The sequence below is a fragment of the Xyrauchen texanus genome, chromosome 2, assembly GCF_025860055.1.
Source record: "Xyrauchen texanus isolate HMW12.3.18 chromosome 2, RBS_HiC_50CHRs, whole genome shotgun sequence".
Taxonomy (NCBI): domain Eukaryota; kingdom Metazoa; phylum Chordata; class Actinopteri; order Cypriniformes; family Catostomidae; genus Xyrauchen; species Xyrauchen texanus.
The window spans coordinates 21425416-21451369 of NC_068277.1; the positions used below are offsets into that span (position 1 = coordinate 21425416).

Below are 25954 nucleotides of genomic sequence, written 5' to 3' on the forward strand. Positions count from 1 at the left end.
AGGTATTACTCTGACCAAACCTCCCTTTGAGGGCCATCCATGTACATCCTCAGTTGGAAAAACAATCCATATATATATATATATATATATATATATTTCTAAAAATGCTAAACAAGTCAGTAGTACTCAGTAGTATTTATAATTAGCTTCATACAGAAACAATAGAACTTTATGGTATGTCCTCATGCACTGTAGATTGCCAGGGGCAAATTTCAATCTATTACTTATGGTTTAGGCCTATTTATTCCATGTTTTGAGGAAAATCAAATTTTCAGTGTATTAAGTACCAATTTACACTCCTTTACACACTTTCATCAAACAGCAATTTGCATTTAGTCAGTCCTTGATATATAATGTACTTTATAATCTATATGCAATTATGTAATCCACAAAGAAACTGTAATCAGATTACACACATGAAAATGTTGTAAGGCAGGGTACCAATGTGTTTGCATTCGAAGGACAAAACTCCCCAGGGAGGCAAAGAGCAAATGTATGATTTTTGAAAAAAATCAACATTTGAACTTTCTCACAATTAGCATCTCTTCCTGAGGCACCACGCTCCATTGAGCGAGGATTGCAAATTCACACTTCATTGTTGTCCTTCCACATCTGTCCTATTCTCTCCCCTCTCCTACTCCTCCATTCCCCTTCAGCTCAGAATCACTTCAAACTCACCTAAGATAAAAATATCATATCTGATGTATACAAATAATGTGACTAGGTAATGTTTGGTATTATTTAAGATGTTTCAGTACAATTGGTATATTGGTCTCATACCCATGTTGATAAAACTAATGGGAACAAAGTTATAAAGTCTTTGCCAAATGCTGTAGAATTCTAGAGGTCTGTCCCCATCCCTGCCTGCATGTTAATGAGGTGTGACCCCAGGACTTCTAAACCTAACCACTCCCAAAATTCCCTTTGTTTATGGTTTGGGTATTTAAGGAGATGTGATGCATTGTTCATGGTCCTCTGTAGTCAGATGATCCCACAACTCAATGTGTGTAACTTTAATAATAGGAATCTGCATTCAGATCTCCCATGCTTTGCAATTACATGTAGTTTTCTCAACTGCCAGGTATGTTCTTTGACTTGTTTCTGTAACTTATGTTTTAAATCCTACACGGCAAATAAATTGTTACTTTTTGAATGATTCTGTATTTCTCTGAAATCATTTTAAGAATCATTTATATAATAACTGAAGCTTTAATGTATGAGTAAGCCACTCATTAATTGAGTCGGGGGCAGTGGTGGCTCAGTGGTTGAGGCTCAGGGTTACTGACCAGAAGGTCGGGGGTTCAAGCCCCACCACCACCACCAAGATGCCACTGTTGGGCCCTTGAGCAAGGCACTTAACTCCAGGTTGCTCCGGGGGGATTGTCCCTGTAATAACTGCACTGTAAGTCACTTTGGATAAAAGCGTCTGCCAAATGCATAAATGTAATGTAAAATGAGTCAACTAATCTAACCTATCTTAAATTTGATCTGCTCAAATAACACTATTGAACCTTGCAAGTAAATGTTAGCTAGCAACAGAAACATTAGAGAGACACACACACATATACTGTACGACAACGGTGATGATGCTGTTGAGATTTTAAAGATCCCCAATCAGTCATTATACTGTTGATATTTCAGAATTTAGTTTTTGAGAATCATCATACTCTGATTTATCAATAATAATGTACACAACCTCGACCTAATCATTAGTTCCACTATTTTGCACAATGGTAACCTCCAAAATTTAAACAACAGAAACTCATTTAAATCCCAGCATAACAGAACATTAAACACTAACAAGTCCCCTACTTGTTTCATTTTGTGTTAACATGCATTAAAATAACACTTTATTTAAAAATGTACTCTCTCAATCCATTCATATGCAAAGCATGCTGGGAAATGGAAATCCCCTGCCTGGTTTCAGCAATACATTGATGCAACTAATATAATTCACATAGTCCCAACACAACTGGATTAAGTGAACATGATGGATTGTACACAATTACATTGAGTTGTGACAATGTTAAAGAATTTTGTTGCAATAGCTCATTTTAAAAATCCCATAGAGTGGACATTGTCCTACACACTCTCATGGTGAAATTGTAAGGATTTATAGGACTTTTCAAATTTTGAAATTTTCACACATATGAATGACTTTCACTACAGCCAATGATGTTGCTGGACATCGTTTCCATCTATTACGTGACAAGAACTTGTGTCTGTCACACACAACAGCTTTCTATTATGTTTACACACTCTACCGATCGGTTGGGGTTAGATAAGAGGTTTGGGTAAGGACATAATATTAATAAGCATGACACGCTTCTCCAAATTTACTAGTACGAAATCATACAAAATAGCCAATTCATAAAATAAGAATTAATTTTCATGAGACTGGGTTGACATGTTAGAAGTTTGACTACATTTGAACATTTCATAGCAATGTGATCATATTACTTTTTAACGTCTGTGTTGAATATCAATTGGACTTGAATATAATTATGTTCTCTTCTCAAACATAAATGTATTAAAATGATTTAAAGTGTACTGGTTTATTATTTTCAACTGTTTTCCCTTTTTTCAGTGTGGTGTGTTCTTTACATAGCTAAGTGTGTGTGTGAAAGCATCTTCTGTGTTAGAGCAGTGTGTTTGTTTTGGTGGATAAATGAGCTATTGATTGTGGTATTGTGTCTATAAGTTTTAAAGAAAACAAAGCAGTGAAGAAATTGTGATATGGGCCACCCCATAAAAGTGCATAATAACTAAAAATACATGATCAAAAGGTGACTCATGATTAAAAAAAAAAAAGGCACTTTAATGATTGGAAATGACACCTCAAACACATGTTTTAAGCACACAGATCAGACACTGTAAAATGACACAATAAAGAGTGAGAGATATCAGTACATTCTTACCAAGATGGAGGCGCAACATTGGTAAACAGTGCATCTTTACATGGAAAAGACCCGGAGATTGGTGGGTAGAGAATTTAACAATCTCAAGACAAAAAAAGTATTGCGGCTCTCGCTGGAAAAGGAAAAACAATAGTCTTTTTGTTTCGCCTGACAGTTCATGTTGCTCACTGGATTTCGATGTGTTATATTCCGTCCAGTTTTTCACAGCAGTCCTGTAAAGTCTCTCCAGAGCTCAGTGAGAGTTTTGTTTAAAGTGGGCATGCAAAATATTACATCCAATATTTTAGAAACCACTGGAGCATTTCATTAAAAAACACACGCACATATACACTTAACATCCATTTTTCTTCTGTGCTCACATTGTGGTGCTATGCGGTTCAGAGGGCAAGTCCTGCTGAAGTCTATCTAGATATGCTGGAATTCAGCCAATTTTTTTCATTGCTGGCCACCCCTGACCTAACCACGACCTTCATGTTCAACAGATACTTATTTCCACTAGTACACTCACACAGGCCAGAGCAGACTGACTGGTTAAATGTAAGCCTCCAACTGTCTTTTGAAACAATGGGAGTGCAATTGCAATATATACTCTGGGGATGCATTGTTATCTTTAGGTGGATGTTTATTTGTGAGGGTGTGCAAGGCCTCGCTGGGCTCTGATGGCTATAAAGACTGATGGGTATTGGGCAATGATGACGTTGTGTATGTCTTTAAGTCTGGGTTGGTTTTTCCCCATATATTGGTAAATGTTAAGCTGCGTACGACTTCGCTTATTGTCAGAGAATTTACTGCATTTGATGAAGAATGTTCTTTAGGTATGCAGGCGAGTAGTATGAATATAATCCAGCACATACTTCATCTGGGAACGTGGGCATTGTCCTGTGACCCGAATATATGAAATAGTGACAACAGGCACTAACTTAATGAACTGTGAACCTCAGATAAGTGTAAAAAGGAGTGTTGCGACATAACAAAACTATACTGTAGATACTTTCCATCATATCAACAGAGCTGTCTAAACTAGAAGTGTAGAGAGAGCTACTGCAGAGCTAATCCATCTATTTTATGTCAGACAGAACTCAAATGACTTCATTTACAAATATATGTTTTGTGTTATGAATTTCGGTATGTATTTAAATAACTTCTGACCATTACATCAAAGCCAGCTTGTGATGTTTCTGGTCTCTGGCCTACTAATTTGAATCATCTTTTATTTCTAACCAAGTATATGCCATTGTCGCAATACTAATGTTATGTTTATAATTCTAATAGCACTGGATATCCATCACTTACAGTGAAGACTCTGTGAGAGGCTTTCATAAAAGTGGTACAAAGGAATTTTTACACATACATTATAACTTTAATTGAGGACACAAAACTTGGTAACACTTTATAATAAGGTTGAATTTGTTAACATGAATAAACAATTATTTTAAAGCATTTATAAATCTTGGTTAATGTTAATTTCAACATGTATTAACACATTTTAAAAATGAAAAGTTAAGTATATATTAACATTATTTATTGCATTATGAACTACATGAACTAACAATGAACAATTGTGTTTTTATAAATGAACAATAAACAAGATTAATAAAAGCTGTAGCCTAATAAAACAGTGTCCACTGTTACTTCAAAATATCTAAATAATTTAATAATGGTAACAAATAGAACCTTATTCTGAAGCGTTACCCCAAACTTGGTGGTATTTGATGTCACATTCCTTAAAACAATAATAGCAACCGGCAGGGGGGAGCTTCATGGCATTATTTATGTTATAACAGTTTTATGACACTGTTATAACAATATAATGTTTAAGTTTTATTGTGCATTTCAGAAGATCTGAGTGAAATGCCTTTGCACTGAAGGCATCAAAAAGCTTTAACCTTTTATAGAATAAATGGTTTCTCCCCTTTGGATGAAATCTATTTCCAAGTTCCTTAATCCAGACGAATTGCTGATAACAGCTAGACAGAATTATGTTTTATAATATGAGGTATAACTAACATTGTGTCCATACCTTCTTGACTCAATTGCTCTCCTTGTATTTAGTGATTTAAGGCATTGTCTTGGCAAGGGATCTTTCTGACTTTATCAGTAAAAACTGGGGCAGAGTCCAAAAAGAGGAAAACCCATTTGCGGTTTACAATGAAAGTGTTTTGTTTGATCGGAGAAACACCATTGTGACAGTTTTGCAGCATTTACAGAGGAAAGTTATTACCCCACCCTCTCCTCCTTGAAACAAACACTTTTTCCTCAGAAAAGCTGGCGTACAGTATATAGAATTTCCCATTTCTCTTTCACAGTGCTGCTTCCTTTGGAGAATGTCAATTTTTTCTAGGCTGTTTACATTTACAGTGAGAGGCTCAATGTTTGATTTCCATGCAAGAAAGAAACCTTAGTAGAAAAGCCAGCATTACAATGCTTGTACATTCAATTCCAAACCACGAGATTCTGAATAAAACACAATATATACACAGGTTGAACCAACCAAACACACACACAGAGAGAAAGAAAGATGGAAAACACATATATGATGTGCCACTGGTCAAGAAATGATTTCTTCAGGGTGAGCTGAGATCTTGTGAGATCTAGCATTAGCAAAAACAAAGCATTGTAAGACTGGGTGTAACATTTCAACAAACAGTGTGGCATAGTGTTTATTTAACCTTTAAGACAGTGAACACCACGTGAGGCAGGGAGCACGTTCCTCTGTGCGTTCCCTCCCTGACAGCAGTTCCTCCGCACCCCGGACCAGACAGCAGAGGGAGACTCTGTTTGAGTGTGAATGTAGGTGTATCTGCATCTTGTAAAAGTGTGCGATAATTGGACGAAGACTGTGTGATTTGTGTTTGACTAGGAGACTAAACACATGTGCTTTTTGATTTAGATGAAATCTGTTTTGTCTTATGTCTGCGTTTTGCATATTTGGAAGCCATAAATTATCTTATGAGTGTGGGTGTGTATCTAAAAGTAATCTATGCAAAAGAGGAATTCTGTTTGTGTCATAACTGTTTTTTTTTTTTATGTCAGGGCATTCTGCTCCATGGGTTTGACTGGACAGCAAGAATTTCACATGTACTGCAACCTGCCAGGATGGTGCTTTTGAGGCTGGTAGAGCTGCTTCCACTCTCCGCTCTCTTTCCTCCACATTCCCGCTGTCATCGTTCTCTTCTCATATCTCTGTTTTCCAAATTCTGTGGTAAATCTGTTGCAGACAAAAATATTTCCCTCCAGTGGACAGGAGAGTCTTTAGTTCTTACATCCATTAGCACAAATTAACCTTGCATGAGTTCCTGCTTGTTTTTGCTACCGTTTCAGAATTACATCTTTGATGTGATTGTAGAAATATACATAAATTCCTCTGTCAACCATGTCTGAATGTCGCTCATTAACGCATCCTTCAAATATTCAATGTCTGTTTTATAGAAAGGACAGTTAGACGATGAAATTATTAAGTCTTCTATGGGTTGCAGCCACAGAATGTTCTGCCCAGTGCATTCTGGGCAATGTAGTCCTGGGGTAGTTCCTCTGATATGCTTTCAGAGGTCCAGACGGAAAGCTCCAAAGTAGCTAGAAGAATCCTCACCATATACCATATTGGGAGAAGAGACAGACACAAACACCTCATCGCCTGCTTGCAGCTCAAACAGGCCTCCCTGGTACACGGAATGAAGTGCGTATTCTGCTTCAGGTGCCCAACATTTGGTCCCCACTCCCTTCAAAAGCTGAATGGGCCTTGGGTAGGAGGTTTTCTTATAGATACACTGGACCAGCTGGTGGCTTGCACTGTGTTGATCACCCTCACTGGGGGAGGGGTAACGGAAGTACACCTGGGAGTACAGGTAGTAGCGGCCATTCTGGGGTACACGAAGGCGTCCATTGGCCAGCGTCATGTTGTACAGATGGCCGCGAACGCTCTGATTGGCCCAGTAGCGCACTGGGTGGCGGCAGGACTGGTGTAGGTCTGGTTGAGGCATTGAGTACTGAGCACCACCTGAGACAGAGGGAGAGAGAGACAGTCAACATAAAATGGCATTCACAATAAATTTTACTTCAGTAATGTGTTGCATTTCCAAGTCAATTAAGGCATTTGATGTGGGACAGGGTTTGATTTTATTTTAGGAATTTATTGGATTGTGAGAAGTGAGCATTCCATTCCAGAATGGAGCAAGACCTGGGGCCTGTTGCATAAAACTGTTTTAGACTAGACTTACTAGTTAGTCATCTAAAATTTTGGTCTTAATTTTTTCAGTCAGTTGCATAAAAACTTAGATCAGTCTAATTTAAGGCCAAAATGTAAGACAGCACACCCCAGGCTAAATTTTGTTTGCATTCCATGTTGCCATGGAAAATAACTCTCAGCTGAGCTTGAGGGGGCTTCAGTTGAGGGCTGAAAGGGGCTTAAGTTGAGACTTTGTAGAAGACTTTTGACTTCAACGATGGTAACAAAATGTCATGCGTTTTTTATTATTTGGGTTAAAAATCACTACATTTTATTCATTGGAATACATTTTGAAGCACTGTCAAGCAAGTATAAGCAAATATTTTGAAGCGAATGAAAACTGTATTAAGCGTCCACTATAGGCCATTTTTTTTTAAAGCTATTCAGTGTCTTTCTTTTCCTGCAATGCAAATTAGACCATCTTACTAAAGACAACTGTGAACTTGTTTCATGCAACTGGCTTTCAATGGTGTATTTAGCTAGTCAAACTAATTGTTAGGCACAATCTTAAGTTAATGGGGTTGTTTATGCAACCGGCCCCTGAACGCAAGTTTGCAGTTGTCTGTGGAGAACTACTCCCCTCATGAAACATCACCAACGGCCACTTTTGAGGAGGCTTTTTGACTAAGACATTAAGGCTGAAGATAGAGAGCACATTGACATATGCATTTACACATTTGGCAGATGCTTTTATCCAAAGCGACTTACAGTGCATTCAAGATATACATTTTATCAGTTTGTCTGTTCCCACAGAATCAAGCCCATGATCTTGCCATTGCTAGTGCCATGCACTACTTGTTGAGCTGCAGGAACATATGAAAATGGTAATCGTAACGCTTCATTTTAAAATATATTGTTATTTGTTATTATTGCTGTAACCAGTATAACATTAATGTTAGTGTTGGGGAGTAACTAACTAAAAGTAGCAACGCTACTAACTTAACTACATTTTTCAGTACCATAATAGTGTAGCTTTCCAGTAACAAGCAACATTTTTCAACAAGTAGTGAGCAGCATCGCAAAATGCTAATTGCTTTTATTTGCAGTAGGTGGGTACTATAGCAAATGCAGTAAATCAGCCATTGGAGTAAACAAACATGCTCACCTAAACCATCTTCTTACTAAAGTAGCACTAGGAAATCCAAATCATTTAAGTGAACCGGTACTTTTGGACAGTTCATGTAAATGAACCTGTTACAATAAATGATTCACTTATATTTAGCGATGAGAAATCAAGCAACACCCCAGCAATGATCTTAAACAGGTAAAAAATGACAAAAACAGGGTTATTAAAGAGTAGACTGAGTATAGTTTAACTACTTTAAATTATGAGAAAGTCAAAGTAGTTTCCTAACACTGTTTTACAATAACCAGCATTAAATCACTGTATTAACTGGCAAGATTTTAGACAGGCTGCCTTACCTAAAACAGTAGCCTTAAACCATGTCTAATTGGTTCCATTAACCAATAGCCCATGCAGCCTAGGCACCGTCAGCCAATAAGGAAAGTAATTTCAGTGGCAGGGTGAGTTATTACATTGTGATGAAAGATTAAGAAGACAAAAGGGTACATTTTGATTTGATGTTGACTTTCAAAATGTGGAAATGAAAATAAACCATGCAATGACCAAAAAAGAAAAAAGAAGGTATGAGAAGTGTCAGAGTAGAGATGTGTCAGAGTAGAGAAGAAGTTTCCAAGACAAGGAGCTGGTGGAGAATAAGAAAAGTCATAATTCAAAAGGTAAAAAAGAGGAATGAAAGATTGGTAGATTGCCTTAAGAGTACAGGACAGATCAGAACAGGAGGGTATGGCTGTGTAGGAGAGGAGGAAATGGAGAAAGTGAAAAATTGAAGAACAGAGAGAGAGAGAGAGAGAGAGAGAGGGAGGAAGAGAGGTGTAGAGGACATGAAGGCAGCAGGCAGCATGTTCCTCAAACACGATGAGCCACATTCCTCAATGAAGATCAATATCACGCAAGATTTAACGCTTTAAAACGTTTTAAGCGGGCCATTTTTCTGACAAAATATATAGAGAAAACATCACAACAACAGATGTGTATCACAGTGGTTAATATAACTGTTCCTGAGGATTAAACGGTTTCGCTTTTTGAAGTTGGCAGACTGTGGAGATTTTTCATGCTGCTTGTATGCAATCCATTACGGTGTCATCATCAGACAGTTTTGTGAATAATGATGCATCTGCTAAGCATATGCAGGATGTGTAAAAAAGAGAATGTGTACACTCCTTTGCAGCCTAGTGATCAGACATGCAACTCGTGCTCCAGAAACAAAGCCAGTTTGACTTGGTTTCATTTCATTGTGGGATGCTTGGCTGAATAAATCAAGTACGCACATAATAAATAGGACTAAGCTTTGATCCGAGCAGAATGGACACATGAAGGTCAGCTTGCCACAAGACATGTGCATGTGTATACATGCACAGACACACACAGGCTTACCTGGGAGGCTGCTAAGGGTCAGGTGGGCTGATGGCCTCTGTGCCACAGTGGTCATGAACTTTGACCCTGATGTATTATATGGATGAGGCATGGCTCTTGCTTCTGAGGGAATAACAGACAGTAAATACAGTCAGCACATACAAAAACATAGCATGTTTCAACGTGTTTCACAAGAGACTTTAACCAGTTTCCTGTTCTTTGAACTGTTTTGGATTGTTTTTTTAAAAAGCTTTAGAACTTTTCTTTAGTCCCATTGTTCCTGATTCTTACGTACCGTAGACTAATGATTACTGCAAACTGATTTTTCATTAGAGAAATAACTGATAAGATACTCACCGTGTAAAGCCTGTTTGGAGATGATACTGTCTGTAACCTGAGACATACACAAAAAGTCCCATTAGCTGAGGAAACTGAGTGACATTTGATGACTCCTCAAATTCTAGATAATTAACAAGAATGAGAAACTGGATGATTCAGTTTTGAACTGTGTCTTTCCTTGTTTGGTTTCTGTTTCTTTTATTTCAAGCATTGTTGACTGTGGTTAAAGTTTACCTTATGTTACAAAAGAGCACAACATACAAGTTAATTGACCATTTTATAACAGATAGGACTACATTTTTCTCTACAACCCTTTAAGACAGCAGTTTCTATGAACAGAAATGTTAACTTTGCATTGAGCTGGAGGGTCAATCACAGAATTAAACTACTAAGAATAGTTTTAGGGTCACCTTGCACAAGGGCAATTGTCCAGTCATTTGTAAAGGCCATATTTCAACCAGTCTCCCCCAGTATTCAGATCATTAGTCCCAGTGGCTGGGGCTTGAACCAACAACACTCTACTTAATGGCTTCTTTCCATTGCCTCTGGGCCAATTTCAGCTCCAACCCCCAACTGATTTAACCAAATCGAACTAATAGAAAACTCTTGACGATTTGTTAAAAATGTAGTTGGGAATGTAATCACTGTGCTAAAACCAGACATCATTAAACACGATGGCAAAAACAATCAAGAGAATGTCAGATAGAAATCTGCTATTTGTAAAGCGCTGACCAAAAGAATCCAAGAAGCCTTTCAGATAAAAAAATTAAATTACTAAGTAACAAGCCAAAGTTCAACCCAATTTCCCCATGCAGGTTTTGCCCTCTCTCTTGAATACTTCTCTCATAAAGGTTGAACGTCACTTAATAGTTACAACAAATATACATTTTGCAGTGTTTTGGCCCTCAATGTTTTACAATATATTTTCAATCTATAATATTTTTGTTTTGCCATTCTCTGTTTCGCAGTACATTTGAATGTTGCATTCAGTTGTTGTGTATTCCAGTCTGTGTAGAATATAACTGAGATTTAATGCAAACACTTTAATTTAAAATATTTGACATGTGTTTGTTCAAACAACAAATGAACAAAAATGTTGTTCTTGAGGAATAAGTTTATTTCCTTTCTTGCCTTCCCCTCTCTCCCCCTCTCCTTCTCAGTCCCTACCTCCCCAGTCACTCTCTGTCTAGCCATCATCCAAAGTGAGTTTGTGATGGAGTCTCTGTTGTTATTGGCTCTCTCTCCTCTCCATTCATCAGACAGCCGAGTGCCTGCAGGCTTTATAACATGACATAATCTTACACAGGCCACTGCAAAGATGGATTTCTGACCAGGGATTTTCCTTTTCACCATAATTTCTGGTAAATGATCCCAAAATCAATTCAACATCTCGCATATGGTGCAGATAAAAGCCATTTGAGCATGTTCTAGCAGATGCAGCGTGCCATACCTAAGAGAGAGAGATACAGAAAGAAAAAGAAATATAGAAAAAAGAGAAAAACAGAAAAAGGAAGAAAGACAAAGATAGGAAAAAAGAGAACAATAGAAAGACATAGAGAGAGAAACGAGAACGGAAAATAAAGAAAAAAAGACCAGATGTTTCTAAAAACGAATGTGGCTGTTAAAACTATAAGAGTCTGTTAGCTTTTAGCAACTATTTGTATCATAACCAGTCCTAAAGTGACATTTTTAACAGCATCATAGCACAAAACAAAAAATTGATCTTTTAGAATACAGTTCCCAACAGAGCTATTATGTCTTTAAATAAGATAAAATGCCTCCGTAGGACATCAAAAAGAATTTACAGAAAAACGTTCAGGATTGTAAAACTCCTTTCACTCCCAGTGCAATTTCCTTTAAAGGTCCAGTAAGGTTCTGATTAAGACAAAATATTCAACAGGACTGAAAAAGAATGAAAAACTCATGTTGAAAGATCAGTTTGTCCACCACGGTCTTATGTGATTCTTATAGGATTCTTAATTAATCCTATTAGGATTTATTAGGATTGGCTCCAATTTATGACAAAATTCCAACAATAATCCTGCACACATTCTTTTAGGATTTTATTTTTTTGCCAGGAAGTCTAGTTAAAGATCTAGTTAAGCATGCATGCCACTGTTTTTTGCAAAACACAACAGAGTTCAAAAGGTGGAGGGCAGGGAAAAAACCCATACAAAGACCTCAACAATAACAATAAACACCCCCAGTGTTAAACCTTTGGCCCCCCGTTCCCGTGATCCAGAAAAGGCATGTGGCCGTGGATAATAAAGGAGCAGGAATAGACCAAGTGCATGTACGCAGCATGTGGAGTGAACCATTAGCATCCACTTCAGCTCATGAGCTTTGCAAAGAGATGGCAATCCTATCCTTTAAATTTCTGTGCGTTAGTGCCAGAGATTGTGCCAAGAAACAAAAGCACTGTGCTCTTTCTTCCTACAACAGATATCTTAATAAATAACTCTTTCTTTACTTGAGGCTCAGAGAAAAGCAAACAATAAATCTCAGAGCGTTTGACTTTGCTATCTGTGACTCAGGCTTGTACAGTTAAGTAGCTAATAATCCAAAGTCCCAAGGCATTAATACAGACTATAATCACTGTATACAGTACACACTCATTGGATAAAATCTGTGCATGCCAGTTATGGGCCTTAGAATGAATGGGGGGTGTGTGTATGCTTACAAGTTGTTTCCTGCCATTCTTGGTCTCCTGCTGTCTTTGGTTGGCCCCATTCCTCTGTCCCCTGGCCGCTTCACCAGGGACCCCGCTGTTCAACCACAGTGCACAAATGTCTCCAGAATCTGACTTTAAGCCCTGAGAGAATTCATCTCTCTCACTCTCTTTCCCTCTCTCACATGTTTTTAAGCTCATTTGTATCTACTAACCTAGACTTTAGAAACAGCAGTTGGGGTTAATGTTATATTTGTAGTTGTAGTTGTAGTTGTAGTTGTGTCTTCCTCCCTAACTCCCTCTCTAGTCAGGGCTCTCTGACACTGTGACACTTAATGGGATTTTAAAGATGTGACAGGCTGTCATCAGTCTTTTGGTGTGGAGAATGGGCTTCATAACTTCCGAGGCTTTAAACCCAAGTTAATCTCTTTCTTTCTTTCTCTCTGTTAGACGGAAGGTCACTACAGAGCACTTGCTGAAATTTGACTCTAAGTAATACCAGCTTTGAGAGCTCAGCACATTTTTGGCAAGAGGCGAACCATCGTGTAGTCCACACACAGCGCAACATGAGAATACCAACTGGACCAGGCAATATTACTTTATTAACTTGTCTATTTTTCCTTCTTTTCCTTTTCACTCTAACAAGTCTTGTGTTTATTTGTTACAAGGCCCTTCTCTCATCTTGTCATAATAAGCTGTTCTTTCCAGTAGTCTTCTGTAACAAAAAATACATTCATCCAAACAATCCGCATGTAGTAAAACTCACCACAGAACCAAAAACACAGTGTTTGAGCTATGATCATGCAGAAGATAAAGGTTAGAGGGCAGACAGAGATGGCCTTTGTGTTTGTTTTGAGGGTGGAATTGGCTAACAGTGGAAGATTTTGTGGCTGGCGGAATGCCCCGTGTATGATCAAGCCTTTCATCATAAATCTGTTTCAGGCTCTAGTCTGGCATGCTGGTGGTGATGCAGTGGCGGATATGAGCCCGAAGATGAGATGCTTCCTCATCTAATGAGTAATTAGGAGAATCCGAGACATGGGGAGAAAAAGGACTATGTGGGGGACAAATGTCCCATTTAGCTTTGCGGGAAACTGAGCAGGGATTTAAGGATAATGAGAGGACACGAGTGGCTGCTCCCTGGGTCCTACTCAGGTGCTGTTTCAGCATATAATATTCCTTGGAATGCTGATATTATTTCTGAGCTGGATTGTATCCATTTTGGCCGAGACACTGTAGTGACTTATGATTTGTTAGGGTCAATGCTTGCATGCCTCTTATATTCTCGGTGGATGCAGGCATCTGTTCGATGAATTTACAAATCTCCTGCAGGGTTTGACTCTTGTTAGATGAGCATTCATGCTGCATTAAGCATCATATAAAAGCTCACAAGGGCGACAGCAAGCCAGGGAGCAACAATGGACAGGGGTTTGTGCATAATGGATGTCTGTACATGTTTGTGTGCTTGGTCCAGCTAAAGTCAAGAATCTGGAAGACGACAGAATAGGGCCGTGCTTTTCTTTTTGCAGTTTTTTTTAGCCCTCTATAATAACTTCCAGGTGTTCTGGCATTCTCTAGATTCTGAAGGCCTTTGCTTCAGAAACATGCATTTCCTCCATCTCTCCTCACTCACTCATTCTCTGCCTTTCCCTCGAACATGCTCTCGATCTCCCTTTCTTGTGTTATTTCTCTGTGTGCTTTACCTTTCTGCTGACGTTAAGTTGAGGAAAAGCCCAGGACTCAAATTGTGCTGTTTTTTCCCTCTGCATATAAAAATCTACCTATCTTAATCCGAATCTCACTGTCAAATTTGTGTTGACACGTGAACATGCATGCACACAAAAATGTGTGTACTTTAGGACTTATATATAGTCTGTCACATACACTTTCTATTAAATTGGCAAAGCTCTCTGTGCCCTAAATCCATATTTATTTACTTTTTCCAGTGACCGACCCTTAACGTGATCAGGGAATTCTTCAGCACACCATAATTGCATCTCTTAGAAGTGGCACATGTGTTTTTAATTAAGAGGCAAATGCCTCTGTCTCCAAGTGCCAATAAATTGTTTGCAGCCTCACTCAATTAGTAGTGAAAGATTTGACGGTACGCACGGGTTGTTGCGTACAGCAGTGAGGGTGAAGGGGTAAATTGGGACAGGAGAGACACGCTCCATAAAACCCGATAACATATATTCCCGGAGCTTAGGGACTTGGGTAAACAAAGGGGTGGCATGGAAAATTATTCAAAAAGTAATACCATACAGAAGTTGCAACACTAAGTTTCCAACTCAATGCAAGCTTCCTGGTGTTTGACTTTATTGTGCTTTTGCCCTTACTACTTCATAAACTGAAAGTCCCATCACACCTTCAGAAAAAAACTGAACGTCAGGTTCATTAATGTATTGAGCACTTTAAAGTTGAAGGACAAACCAGCCATGCCAGGGGAAAACCAAGACATTTTCTTCAAATCTGAGCCTGGACTGCTAGACTGGTTTATGATCAGGACAGAGGGGTGACTCATTCTCTACAATGCTGCATATACAAGTACAAATGCCTGAAAACACTCCCATGACTCAACCATCCACTTTTCTTCCCTTAGGAGATTGTAATCACTTGCCTGGACACATTTATGGTAATAGCAAGTTGTTTCATGCTGTGAAGAACTTCACTTGCAACTGCTGACTACAAATTTGCCCAAATGCTGACAAGGCATATGATGTTTTAAAAGTTGTTATTGGGACATAGCTTGCCTCAACAGATAACCCAACAAATGAAGAGTTGGAATGTTTTGCATTAAATCAATATCAAATTAAGCTGTCAACTCACCTTGGAGATATAGGCCTTGATACCCTCAGCTAGTTTGATGCAGGGCTCTCCAAACAGTTGGGCCAGGTCTTCAGGAATGTCTATGTCCTTATCCAGCGCATTGAGCAAACCCAGGCACCGCAGCTCTTCTGTGACCCCCTGACTCTTAACCTGCCAATGGCAATGATGAAGATTAGAACACAAGTCCAAATCCCAATAACAAAGCAGTCTGAGTGTGGCTTTACAGTGAGTTTATAACATTATTATCTTTGTGATATATTACCCTGGCATTACTAAAACAAAATAGTCATCACTACTGCCATGAAGTTACAAATACAGCTGCTGATGGAGTGACAGTAACTGGTATCTTTCTCTCTTTTGACTGCCATAATATTTTGGAAAGTTGTGGAAATGTAGTAGTAGATTTTTTCTTTTGCTGTTGGAGGAAATGGGAAAGCAAAAATAATATTTGCTGTGGTCTCCCATTTACTGCTATAGTAGTTTACCCCACTGTAGTTTACTTCCATTTTACAAATTTGGAAATGTGAAAAAGCACTTTGGTTTAGGAAGCTAATTATAAAACAATCAGCAGAGGGCTGAAGACAGGCTCAATGAGGAAACAACCGGCTCAAGGCTGAAGCTAAGGCTGTAGATCAAAATGAGGGCATGCTTCACTATTGACCCTTTCCAGGGAGGTAGATGAGAACATCTGCAATGGGGCTTGCAATGGAAAGCCAGTGGAGTACAAATTCAGCACAAACATCTCAAGCCAGCTGGAGAAGTACTGTATGTCCTACATAACAAGAGACTTTAATATGGCATTGCTTTGAGACCAGAACTTTGTTCAGTTTTATTTCTTTCTCATTTTCTGTCCTCTCAGGTCCCAGCTCTGAAACCCTGAGTCTCTCCCTGAACTTTAAAAGGATTAAATATAGTTAAGGATCTCTGGATGCAATTTTAAAGCCTTGGGCCAGAAATTGCTTGAAGTCATGGTCCGCAAAATCTCTTAATGACTCCGGTCCAGTTGCCGGTGGAGCGTGGCAGCAGAAGGTGTGGAGGGAGTGTATGTGTTTCTTTAGCTCACACTGCTTTGCAGTTTTCAAAGTGAGTTGGGCAGGTAATGAGGGATCCCCATGCCGAACAGGCCACACTTACAGGAAAAGCAAGGGGCGGTTCTGAGACTAGTTTCACAATTTATTGTGGAATAGGAAAGATGATTACTTGATTTTGAGAGGCTTGTCCTAGACCAGAGCAAGTTTCTACCTAAATGTGCCGAAAACACCTTTAGGACAAGTGCAGACTCTGCCACGTGTGTTGATTAACAACCAGTTTCGATTTTGTCACATGACTGAACATTTGTAGCAAAGTACACTAAGAAGAAAGGTCAGTTCTTATTAGGGGCTTTTTTTTTACTGTTTTTCTAAGCACTGAACATCTATAAATGTTTTTCCACCCTTGAACCTTGTAGCATTTCAGACTGAACTCACTGTGAATCGGTGACATTAGGAAAAAATTCTTCAGCTAAAATCGGTCCGTGCTTTCCAAAATTCCAATCGCTGCCATCAATGGCTGAAGCTGGAAGTGTTGTTGAAAGTATTCAGCACTTGAGCTCCAGTTTCCAGGTAAAATGGAGTTGTTTTTAATTGTAAATGATGTAATGCAGTCAACAGGAAAGCATATTTTATTAACAATACACCCTAACCAGAATTCACATGAACCATACTCCAGACCACCTTTTCAAGCTGACTTGAGTGCAGTTCGCGGGTGCACATCAGGGTTTCGAAAACATTGTTCACATCATCCAAATGAACATTAACGTTCACATCATCCAATGTACACATCATCCAAATTAACCGAATTGTGACGTCATATGAACCTGGGTGCACACCAAAAGTGCTAGTGTGAAGGCACCCTAAAAATTTTATCTTTGGGGAAAAATACAACTTCGAAATCATGCTTATCATTGATTATGTGAACACAATTACTTCCTGGTTACCACAGGACCCGAAGGTGTGTATTAGACGTTGCTTGTGCGAAGCTCTATCAGAAGCACCACAGGAAAAGTTAAACAAATTTAAATTGATGCAAAGATGTCAGATAGGAGTTTCTGCTTGTCAGTAACTCAACAGAATGTTGCCCAGCAAGACCATTCTAATCCTAATTTTACAGCACCATGAAGGAAAAAGAAAATGTGCCAACAAGCCTGGATTGGTACAGAATGTAACGGTTACACAAACAAGAATCATTCAGCCTTATAGTGGAATAGTGGCTCATGTTCCTGATAATGGTTCTATTTACCACTTTAGCTATGTAGGCTGATTATAATGCAGCAGTGAAAAGGCACTTTTAACACAGAATCACCCTTGAACAGCTCACAGTTTAATTACATGACCACAAATAACCTGATGTGACATAGCTTGTGCATATATGCTCAAAGTCTTGATGACAGTAAACATATTTTTTTCTTTTAATTCCTGCTTTATGTTTCTGAGAAATGGGTCATTTAAACATGCCCTGGAATTTGACATACTATCCAGGGTGTGATTAAGTGCGTGCCAGCAATTGATCATCTGTCATCATAATATACACTCACTGAGCACTAGCTACACCTAATTATTCATGCGATTATCAGATCAGCCAATTGTGTGGCAGCAGTGCAATGCATACAATCAAGCAGATACGGGTCAGGACCTTCAGTTAATGTTCACATCAACCATCAGAATGGGGAAAAAGTGATCTCAGTTATTTCGGTGCCAGACAGGCTGGTTTTGAGAATTTCTGTAACTGCTGATCTCCAGGGATTTTCAAGCACACCACTCTGTACAATTGTAGTGAGCATAATAGCATCTCAGACTGCGAAACACGTCGCACCTTGAGGTGGATGGGCTACAACAGCAGAAGACCATGGCGGGCACTTAATAAGGACCATAGTGTTCCAAATAAAGAGCTCAGTGATGTATACCAAAGAAATTAAACAACTCTGGTGCAATGCTGCTACTCCCCAACTTTTGTACATATAACCTCCATCATCCTTGTGTTGCTATACATAATCTATAACAGATGGGCTGCTGTACCCAATAAAATCAATGCACATGTAGTTCAAAATGCAGTAAAATAACTCAGTTACGTAAAATCAACATAGATGGTGGTATTTAGTACTGTGCACCGGAGGGGCTGAGGGTTTCTGATCCCAGAGAGGGCATCAGGAAGTCGGGAACAATGCTTCAGTGTTAGCCCTGATTCCTCTTACTGGGGAAAAGAAGCCACCACTGAACTTTCTGCTTCACTCCACATCCATTGCTTTTTCAGGAAAGGATTAAATAAGAGAAACCAGACTTGTAACTTAAATACATGCAAGGGGCTCTCTGTCTAGGTATCTCTCTCTCTTTCTCTCCATAATGTCTCACCATGCCCTCCCCACTTTCTCTCTTTTCCTCCATCCCGATCCATGTGTATGTTTTTTCTAGTTCCCTCCTATGGTCTCAAAGAAAGGAAAGTGGAATGAGAGTTGGTCATGATCTAAATGATCTGTTAGAGCTCAAGTCCTGCACTTCTGCTTGGATTCAAGTGAAAGTTTACCCCAAAGTTGTCAATTTTGTCATCATTTACTCATCCTCTTATTGTTCCAAAAACATATGACTTTCATTTTCATTTGGACCTAAAAGGAGATGTTAGGCAGTTTCTCTATGTTAAGCCCAGTGCACGCTGTACGATTTTGGCCACGATTCTGCCATCTGAGATAAATTTCGGGAATCCTAAAGGATTTCTGTCATCGTAGAGCAAAATTGGCAATCTTACAATGTTCAGTGTGACATATTCACTGACGGCCGATTAATAGCCTTTGCAATGACATTAGCCTCCAACGAAGTTCTGGCTGTGTCAAAAATGTAGCATTGCAGCTGTATAGTGCGACTGCAATTATGACGGCCAGCTGAGAATGTCCACTCCACTCTCACTCCCCAGTTCACTTGGACAATGTTTGAACAATTTATATTGGTAAGCATTTATGGGACATTTAATCCAAATCAGCAGATAAAATTGGACACAATTATAGAAATCTATGTCATGTTTGTGCATCATCCATAGGGAATTTGCAAGAGCGATATGTTATTAGCCTATATGATTTTTTTTTATTTTGTGTGGCCAATTGGTTTCTAAACTAAAAGAGGACAAAGATGTACTATAACCCACCCTTTTTGTTTTCTCCAATGTGAACGGAGAATTTTTAAATTTTTCGGGTCACAATTCTTTTTATTTCCACAATTAATATTTGCTTGTGGTAGCTAATTATTACTGTAGGCTTCCTCCCGCACTCACATTCAACATTTCAACATCTGTTATTTTTTGTATAAGTGATCAGGCTGTATAGGCCTATTTGACTAAATTAATCTTAATTTTTATATGGTAGCCTATGCAGGTGATGGAGTGGTATTGGAGCAACAGAAATGCAGATGTTCTGACTTAAAAAAAAAAAAAAAAAAAGGCTCCTCTGGGGCAGGCAAATCTCACCGTTTCACTTCTATTCTGCAACGCTCCCATAATGTGAGTCACGTTCACTGATCGGGACGATTAGGGAGCTGCAATGATTTATTGTACAGTCTGACATATTGTCACACAGTGTGCCATTGCGATATCAATGCATTCATATTGTACAGTCTGACAAGCAACAATATTAAAGGACTAAAAATCCTACAGTATATAGCAGGTTTTACTCTTAGTCACCATTCACTTTCATTGGATATTTTTTCCCCATACAATGTAAGAGAATGTTGGCAGAGGCTGATATTCTGCTTAACATCATCTAAGGTCCGCAGAGGAGAGTAAATTATGACGGAACCCCCTTTTTGAGCAAAGTTTCTAGTTTAGTTTTATTTAGATTACACAATGAAAAGCATGTCAACAAAGTCTGTATAGGTTTTTTCCTTTCAGTGGCTATTTTCTCTAAAATTAGCACATGCCAGTATGTGTAGGATACATACAGTACAATATTTTCCTTACAAGTTAACTTTCTGATAAAGTGAATACTTGGAATGTCATCAATGCCCTAGTATATACCTGTGCAAACAAACTTTCAACTTTTGTGTGTGGCAAAACCAACAGTTGCCAAGGGTAACTATTCTTTCTGTCATAATCACCTTTGTCTTGGCTTCTCTCATTTGCTAACAAATCTCTGGTAAATGGCCAATGAAGACAGACCTTTTTAAGAGCCCATTTTAATGTGTTTGTGAAGTCCTCTGGGTGTTGTAAGAAGTCTCGGGCCATCTCCATCACGTTCTGCCTGAGTTCTGCTATTCTGACTGAATTTTACTCTTCCAGAATACTAACTACTCGCCTGTCAGTGGGCTAGGACTTCTTTTCTCCATCCATATGGGGCCCCAACGGTGATCTAGCCCTGCTAAAGTATCTTAGCACTTCAAGCAGGATTTTCCACTGCACATAATAAATACAGAAATTAAACTTGACAAAGACAGCATGGAGTAATTATTAAATAATTTTAACTTGAGACACTTGATTAGATTTCATGAATTAAGAAGTTGAATCTTCCTTTTGGGCCTAATCAGTAAATGTTTTAAAGAGAAAACGTCCTTTCCCCAAATGTCATTGGAAGGACAGTGCCACAGCTGAGATATTTATGCTGCGCTAATGGATCTATGTGAGGGTGTGGCATTGTTTTATTACCAGAACTGTTGGTATAAACTAGGGCTTTGTTTGTCCTTGCAGGCTCTGATAATGGGGTAAAATTGAGGTGTTTACTTGTCTTTCAGGACAACATTGTGAGCATCCCATCTGGCCAGTGCACCAAGAGTGAGCACAGGATATTTATGTTAGTGCTGAAGAATGTTCATTAGGCAACAGCTGTATGTATGTGTGTGTGTGTGTGTGTCTAAAGTGAGAGCTTGTGTGTCTATATTTTCAGCACATTCTCACACAATATGTCACAATTCTCACACCTCTTTTCTCGCCCATTCAGCTTGTCATTGTGTTGAATTAATTACAGTCCCTCCCGGGAAAAAAATATCTTAAATCCTTCTGCAAATTCAACGGTGGTGTTTAATCCCTGAAAATGTTTTTCTAAGGCTTTTTTACTCATATATGACTAAAACTTAATCATGACTAGGGCCTCAAAAATAGGCCAGGAGATACTTCAAACCTCTCTCAGATTTATTATAAAAGCCTGTGTCTTGTGCATTAAACATGATTTATACCGAGAAATGAATTAGTATACTGTGCTTGTGAAGTTGCATGGCTTAGTTTTACTTATTTAGAAAAAACGAAAAGCTTCTCTATGCTCCCCAATCAATTTGAAGGCATGCTTACCAGGCTCCCAGACAGCAAAGTATAAAAATGTCTCAAATAGCTCAAAGCCATTCATATCAGTAAAAATGATCTAGGACTTTGTCCTCATGTCAGATTTGCATTTAAGGCTGAACTTTGATTAAAAAAAAAGTCTGTGTAACACTGGAATCTACCCATGCCTTCCTTAGGTCTGGCAAACATAGTGTAACTTGAATCTGCAAAAATATATCAGAGAAAGACAGCAAGAGTTAGCTGTAAGTTGTTCCATAAAATACGCATGGTTTTAGAGTGAGAGAGGGAGTAAAAGAGATGGAAAGACAGAATAAAATGTAATAAGAATTAAGACAGAAAGTGAAGGAGAGATGAAAACAAGCGGGTGAGAGAGTGAGACGTTGTTGATCTTGGCAGTGTAATATGTCACAGGAGGTTTACCATCGGGAGCCCAGGAAAACGAGACAAACATTTGCTTGCAGGGTATAACTTTACTGTTATCGTTGATGAGGGGCCTATCCAGAATTACACACAAACCTTGCTGTTTGAGAGAGAAAAAGTTTGGAGCTGGCATAAACAGAAAAAACTAAACAAAAACCCACAAGTGCTGACCAAAACAGGGCACTACATACAAACTCAGTCTTAAGACAATTATCACGACTCAGCACCACAACTATGACTCAAAACTGCACATATCATAATCACCTTCCAACCCAACACCCTCTCTCAGTGAGTTTTGTCAACTGCAGTTACATACAAATAGGTTAGCCAGAACCCCATGTAATTCCAACAAAGGCGACATGTGTGGGAGCTTCTCTCTTTATCCTCCCTGTAGTGTTTACAGTCTCTCAGTGTGACTGTGAATTAACCTCATTTTCTATTTCACTACAAAGGGAGCGTTTATTTGAAATGATCAGCCTTATCACACCAGGTACTATCGCTTGGATATGCTGATCGAAGGGCAGCTTTAATGTTTTGATAGTGAAATACAGCCCTATTTGTAAATTTGGATTTGCTTCAGAAGCGTTTTTGAAATCCCCATTATGGAGTCAATATTCAGGGCTCAGACAATCCAACTGCATTCCCATTTATCCAATGGTTTATGAGATGAATTAGCAATACAATAGCCAACAAGCTGCATCAGAGTATGACTACATTGCATTACTTTATCACAAAAAAGCAGAACCCAATGAAGACTAGTAGTTATTGTTGCGTGTTGTAATGCCAACTTGTCTTTGGTGTATTCTCAATCAGTGAGTGTTCTTGACTCCCTAATCAAAACCACAGAGTCTGTTTAGCAAATATTAGGACTAACCCTTCACAATCAGCAGTAATAACATTAAAAACCCTGAAAAACAACATTCAGATTTCTGATAACCAAACTCGACGTGTTGTGATAAAAACAAAAAAGTTTAATTTTAAAGGCACTGTACAAAATGGACATTTCTGTCATAATTTACTCATCATCATATTGTTCCAAACTCATTTAACTTTGTTAATTCTGTGGAACACAAAAAGAGATGTCAGACAGATTGACAGCCTCAGTCACCATTCACTTTTATTGTATGGTGACTGAGGCTGTCAATCTGTCTGACAGCCTCAGTCACCATACAATAAAAGTGAATGGTGACTGAGGCTGTCAATCTGTCACCATTCACTTTTATTGTATGGAGGAAAATAAAATAGATGCTATGAAAGTGAATGGTGACTGAGGCTGTTATTCTGCCTTATATCCACAGAACAAAGAAAGTCATACATGTTGAACTATCTGTTTAAGTTTCAAAATCATTTATGATTTAAAGTTTTCTGTGTCATATTTTGAGTAAATATAGTGCTTAATAAAAGTTAACTATATAATAAAACAATAACATTTTTAGCAGTTTTTAATCCTTAAAAAGGATTCATTCTATAACTTAAAAGGTTTCACTTTTTAAAAAATATATATATTTGAATTAGCCAATTTCCTGAAAAAGCCCCTGTATCCTTCATCATATACAGCACTTTTTATGACATTTACAGTTATTTATGTTTCATTTTTAATAATTCAGGTATGCATAAGTCAAAATAGCAAATCAAATTAATAATTTAAATCATTAAAAAATAATGATTGCCCAGTTTTTAACATTGAAAACACCACTGACATGAGATCAATCATGTCAGTGGTGTTTTCAATGTTAAATACTTGTATTTTGAAAAAACAAAATGTTGTGGAGAAGGTCAAGGTCAAAGTTCAGAGGAAAAAGGGTCTGCTTGAATGTGCATATAATAATTTCCCCACCATTTTGAAAAAGTGATTCATTTACATTTTTAATGCAATTTTTTATATGATTCATATAAATATGTGATTGGTGTTATTGTGATATTGTTCATTTGAAAGATTTTTTTTTTAACAAATTGATTAATTGGTTTGATTTATTGATATTAGTCTGATCAGTTGTGTGTTTTGTGATGCTATTGACACCATAGAAAATGTTTCTTTTAAGACAATTTGTCAGTTGAAACAAAATTAAATAATAAAATACAGAACAACATTAAAGTTGTCCTTTATGAATAAAAATAATATCAAGATATTACAAAATATTTACCCTTAACTTTTATGGGTGAAAACTGAACTCAACTTAATTTAAAATTTCAACATAAGTCGGAAAGTCAACAGCCAAGCACGTAACAACAAAACGAACTGTGATTGGTCGGTTACATGTTTCAGCTCCTTTACACATGCAAGCTGGCGATTCTCTGTGCCCCTGCGGCTTGAAAAACAAATCGTTTTAACAGGACAATTTATCCGCCGATGCAATAATAAAAACTCTGAATATCGTCTGATTTATTGGCCTCGCCGATATATAGGCCTATACTAGCCAAATCTTCATGCACATACTTGTAATAACGTGTATACTAATATTCAAGCACATACAGTGTAATTACTTAAATGCATAATTACAAAAAGACAGCAGATGAGGTGGGAATGTGTGGAGGAATCTTTGCCTTATCTCAGTGCAAATGATCCAAAAAAGTCAGCTCTGATTCAAAGGATGATGACGTATTCACCTAATGTTATCACAAGCACCTGTTGTTATTTTTGTAGCACGTTGGATCGCGACATGTTGCCAAACTGGAAAGTAAAGCATGCACGGGAACTTCTGAAAACAATGTTCCAAAAACAAATAGGCCTACACGATATTCCTGTATCTTGTGCCATTTCATTGGCTAATTATGCTTTTGCAGTTATGTAAAAATGTTCAATAGTTTTAATAAATCTGCAAACACTGATGTTGTTTCAAATCAGTAGCTATTAGATCAATGGTGTTGATGAAATATCCGTATCAGTAGTCGGATATGAAACTACAAATCTGTACAGATAAAATGACATAAAAAGAGCCGAACAATTTCCCCATCACAATCAATTCTCACAAAGCGTTTCACTTTGACTGTGTCAGTTCTTATCCTGATAGAAAAGCTTCGTAAAAGTTATACTCTGTTGCAGACTATGTAGCCTATTACCGCGTCTCAAAACGTAGTACGCTACCTACCTAGACAGCACTTTTGGGAATCATGAACACGTGGAGCGCGTTTATATACGCTAGTAAGGTCGCGCACTCTTGTTTTGAGCGCGACGCGTTTATGATTCCAAATTTCTGTTAAAGTTTAGGACTACATCTCACTAAGTTTTGAGATAACGCCCATGTGTCTACAAATCAATGCAAAATAATTCAAACTCAGAAAGCATTACCTGCGATAAAGACATATTTAAATAGACAAAGAGCCCGGTGGTCGAGGCGATTTGCAGCACGACCACCACAATCACGACCATTGCGACCCATAACTTAGACGGCGAGTCCCGAACGCGGCCGTTCGCCGGAACCATCATGTATGCGCTGGACTCGCTGCTGACCGACCTGAAGTAATCCTGGTTATTCTGAGTAGCCATGGCATTCCTAAGACGTGAGTATAAAACCAGTCAGTGATAAACAAATATACATCTACAACAGCACGGTAAATAAACTCCTTCTTCTCGGTGGAGAGCGGCCGTGGGAGGGTACAGTCTGCCCGACACACGCATGCAGCGAGTGTGTGGACTAGTGTGTGTGTGAAGTGAGCCAAGACTCTGAGGGGTTGAGTCTCAAGAGTTTGTAAAGGTAAACTACAACTGCTGATGACTACGTACATTTTTTTCTCCTCACTAATTTATATCCCACTGAGGTGTAGCAAATAAGTAAATAAAAATAGGGTAATCACAATAATAATAATAATAATAATAATAATAATACATATTC

At 38.3% G+C, this 25954-nt stretch overlaps 1 protein-coding gene across 1 annotated transcript; it reads right to left on the reverse strand.

The window, feature by feature from the left end:
* Window positions 1-2359: 2359 nt before the first annotated feature.
* On the reverse strand, window positions 2360-25756 carry LOC127656851 (tumor necrosis factor ligand superfamily member 10-like). Its single transcript, XM_052145371.1, has 5 exons — window positions 25411-25756; window positions 15414-15563; window positions 9938-9974; window positions 9602-9703; window positions 2360-6915 (listed from the first exon to the last, which is right to left on the reverse strand). Exons 1-5 carry the CDS (start codon window positions 25606-25608, stop codon window positions 6461-6463), a joined length of 942 nt encoding a protein of 313 aa, XP_052001331.1. The 5' UTR covers window positions 25609-25756; the 3' UTR covers window positions 2360-6460.
* Window positions 25757-25954: the final 198 nt, after the last annotated feature.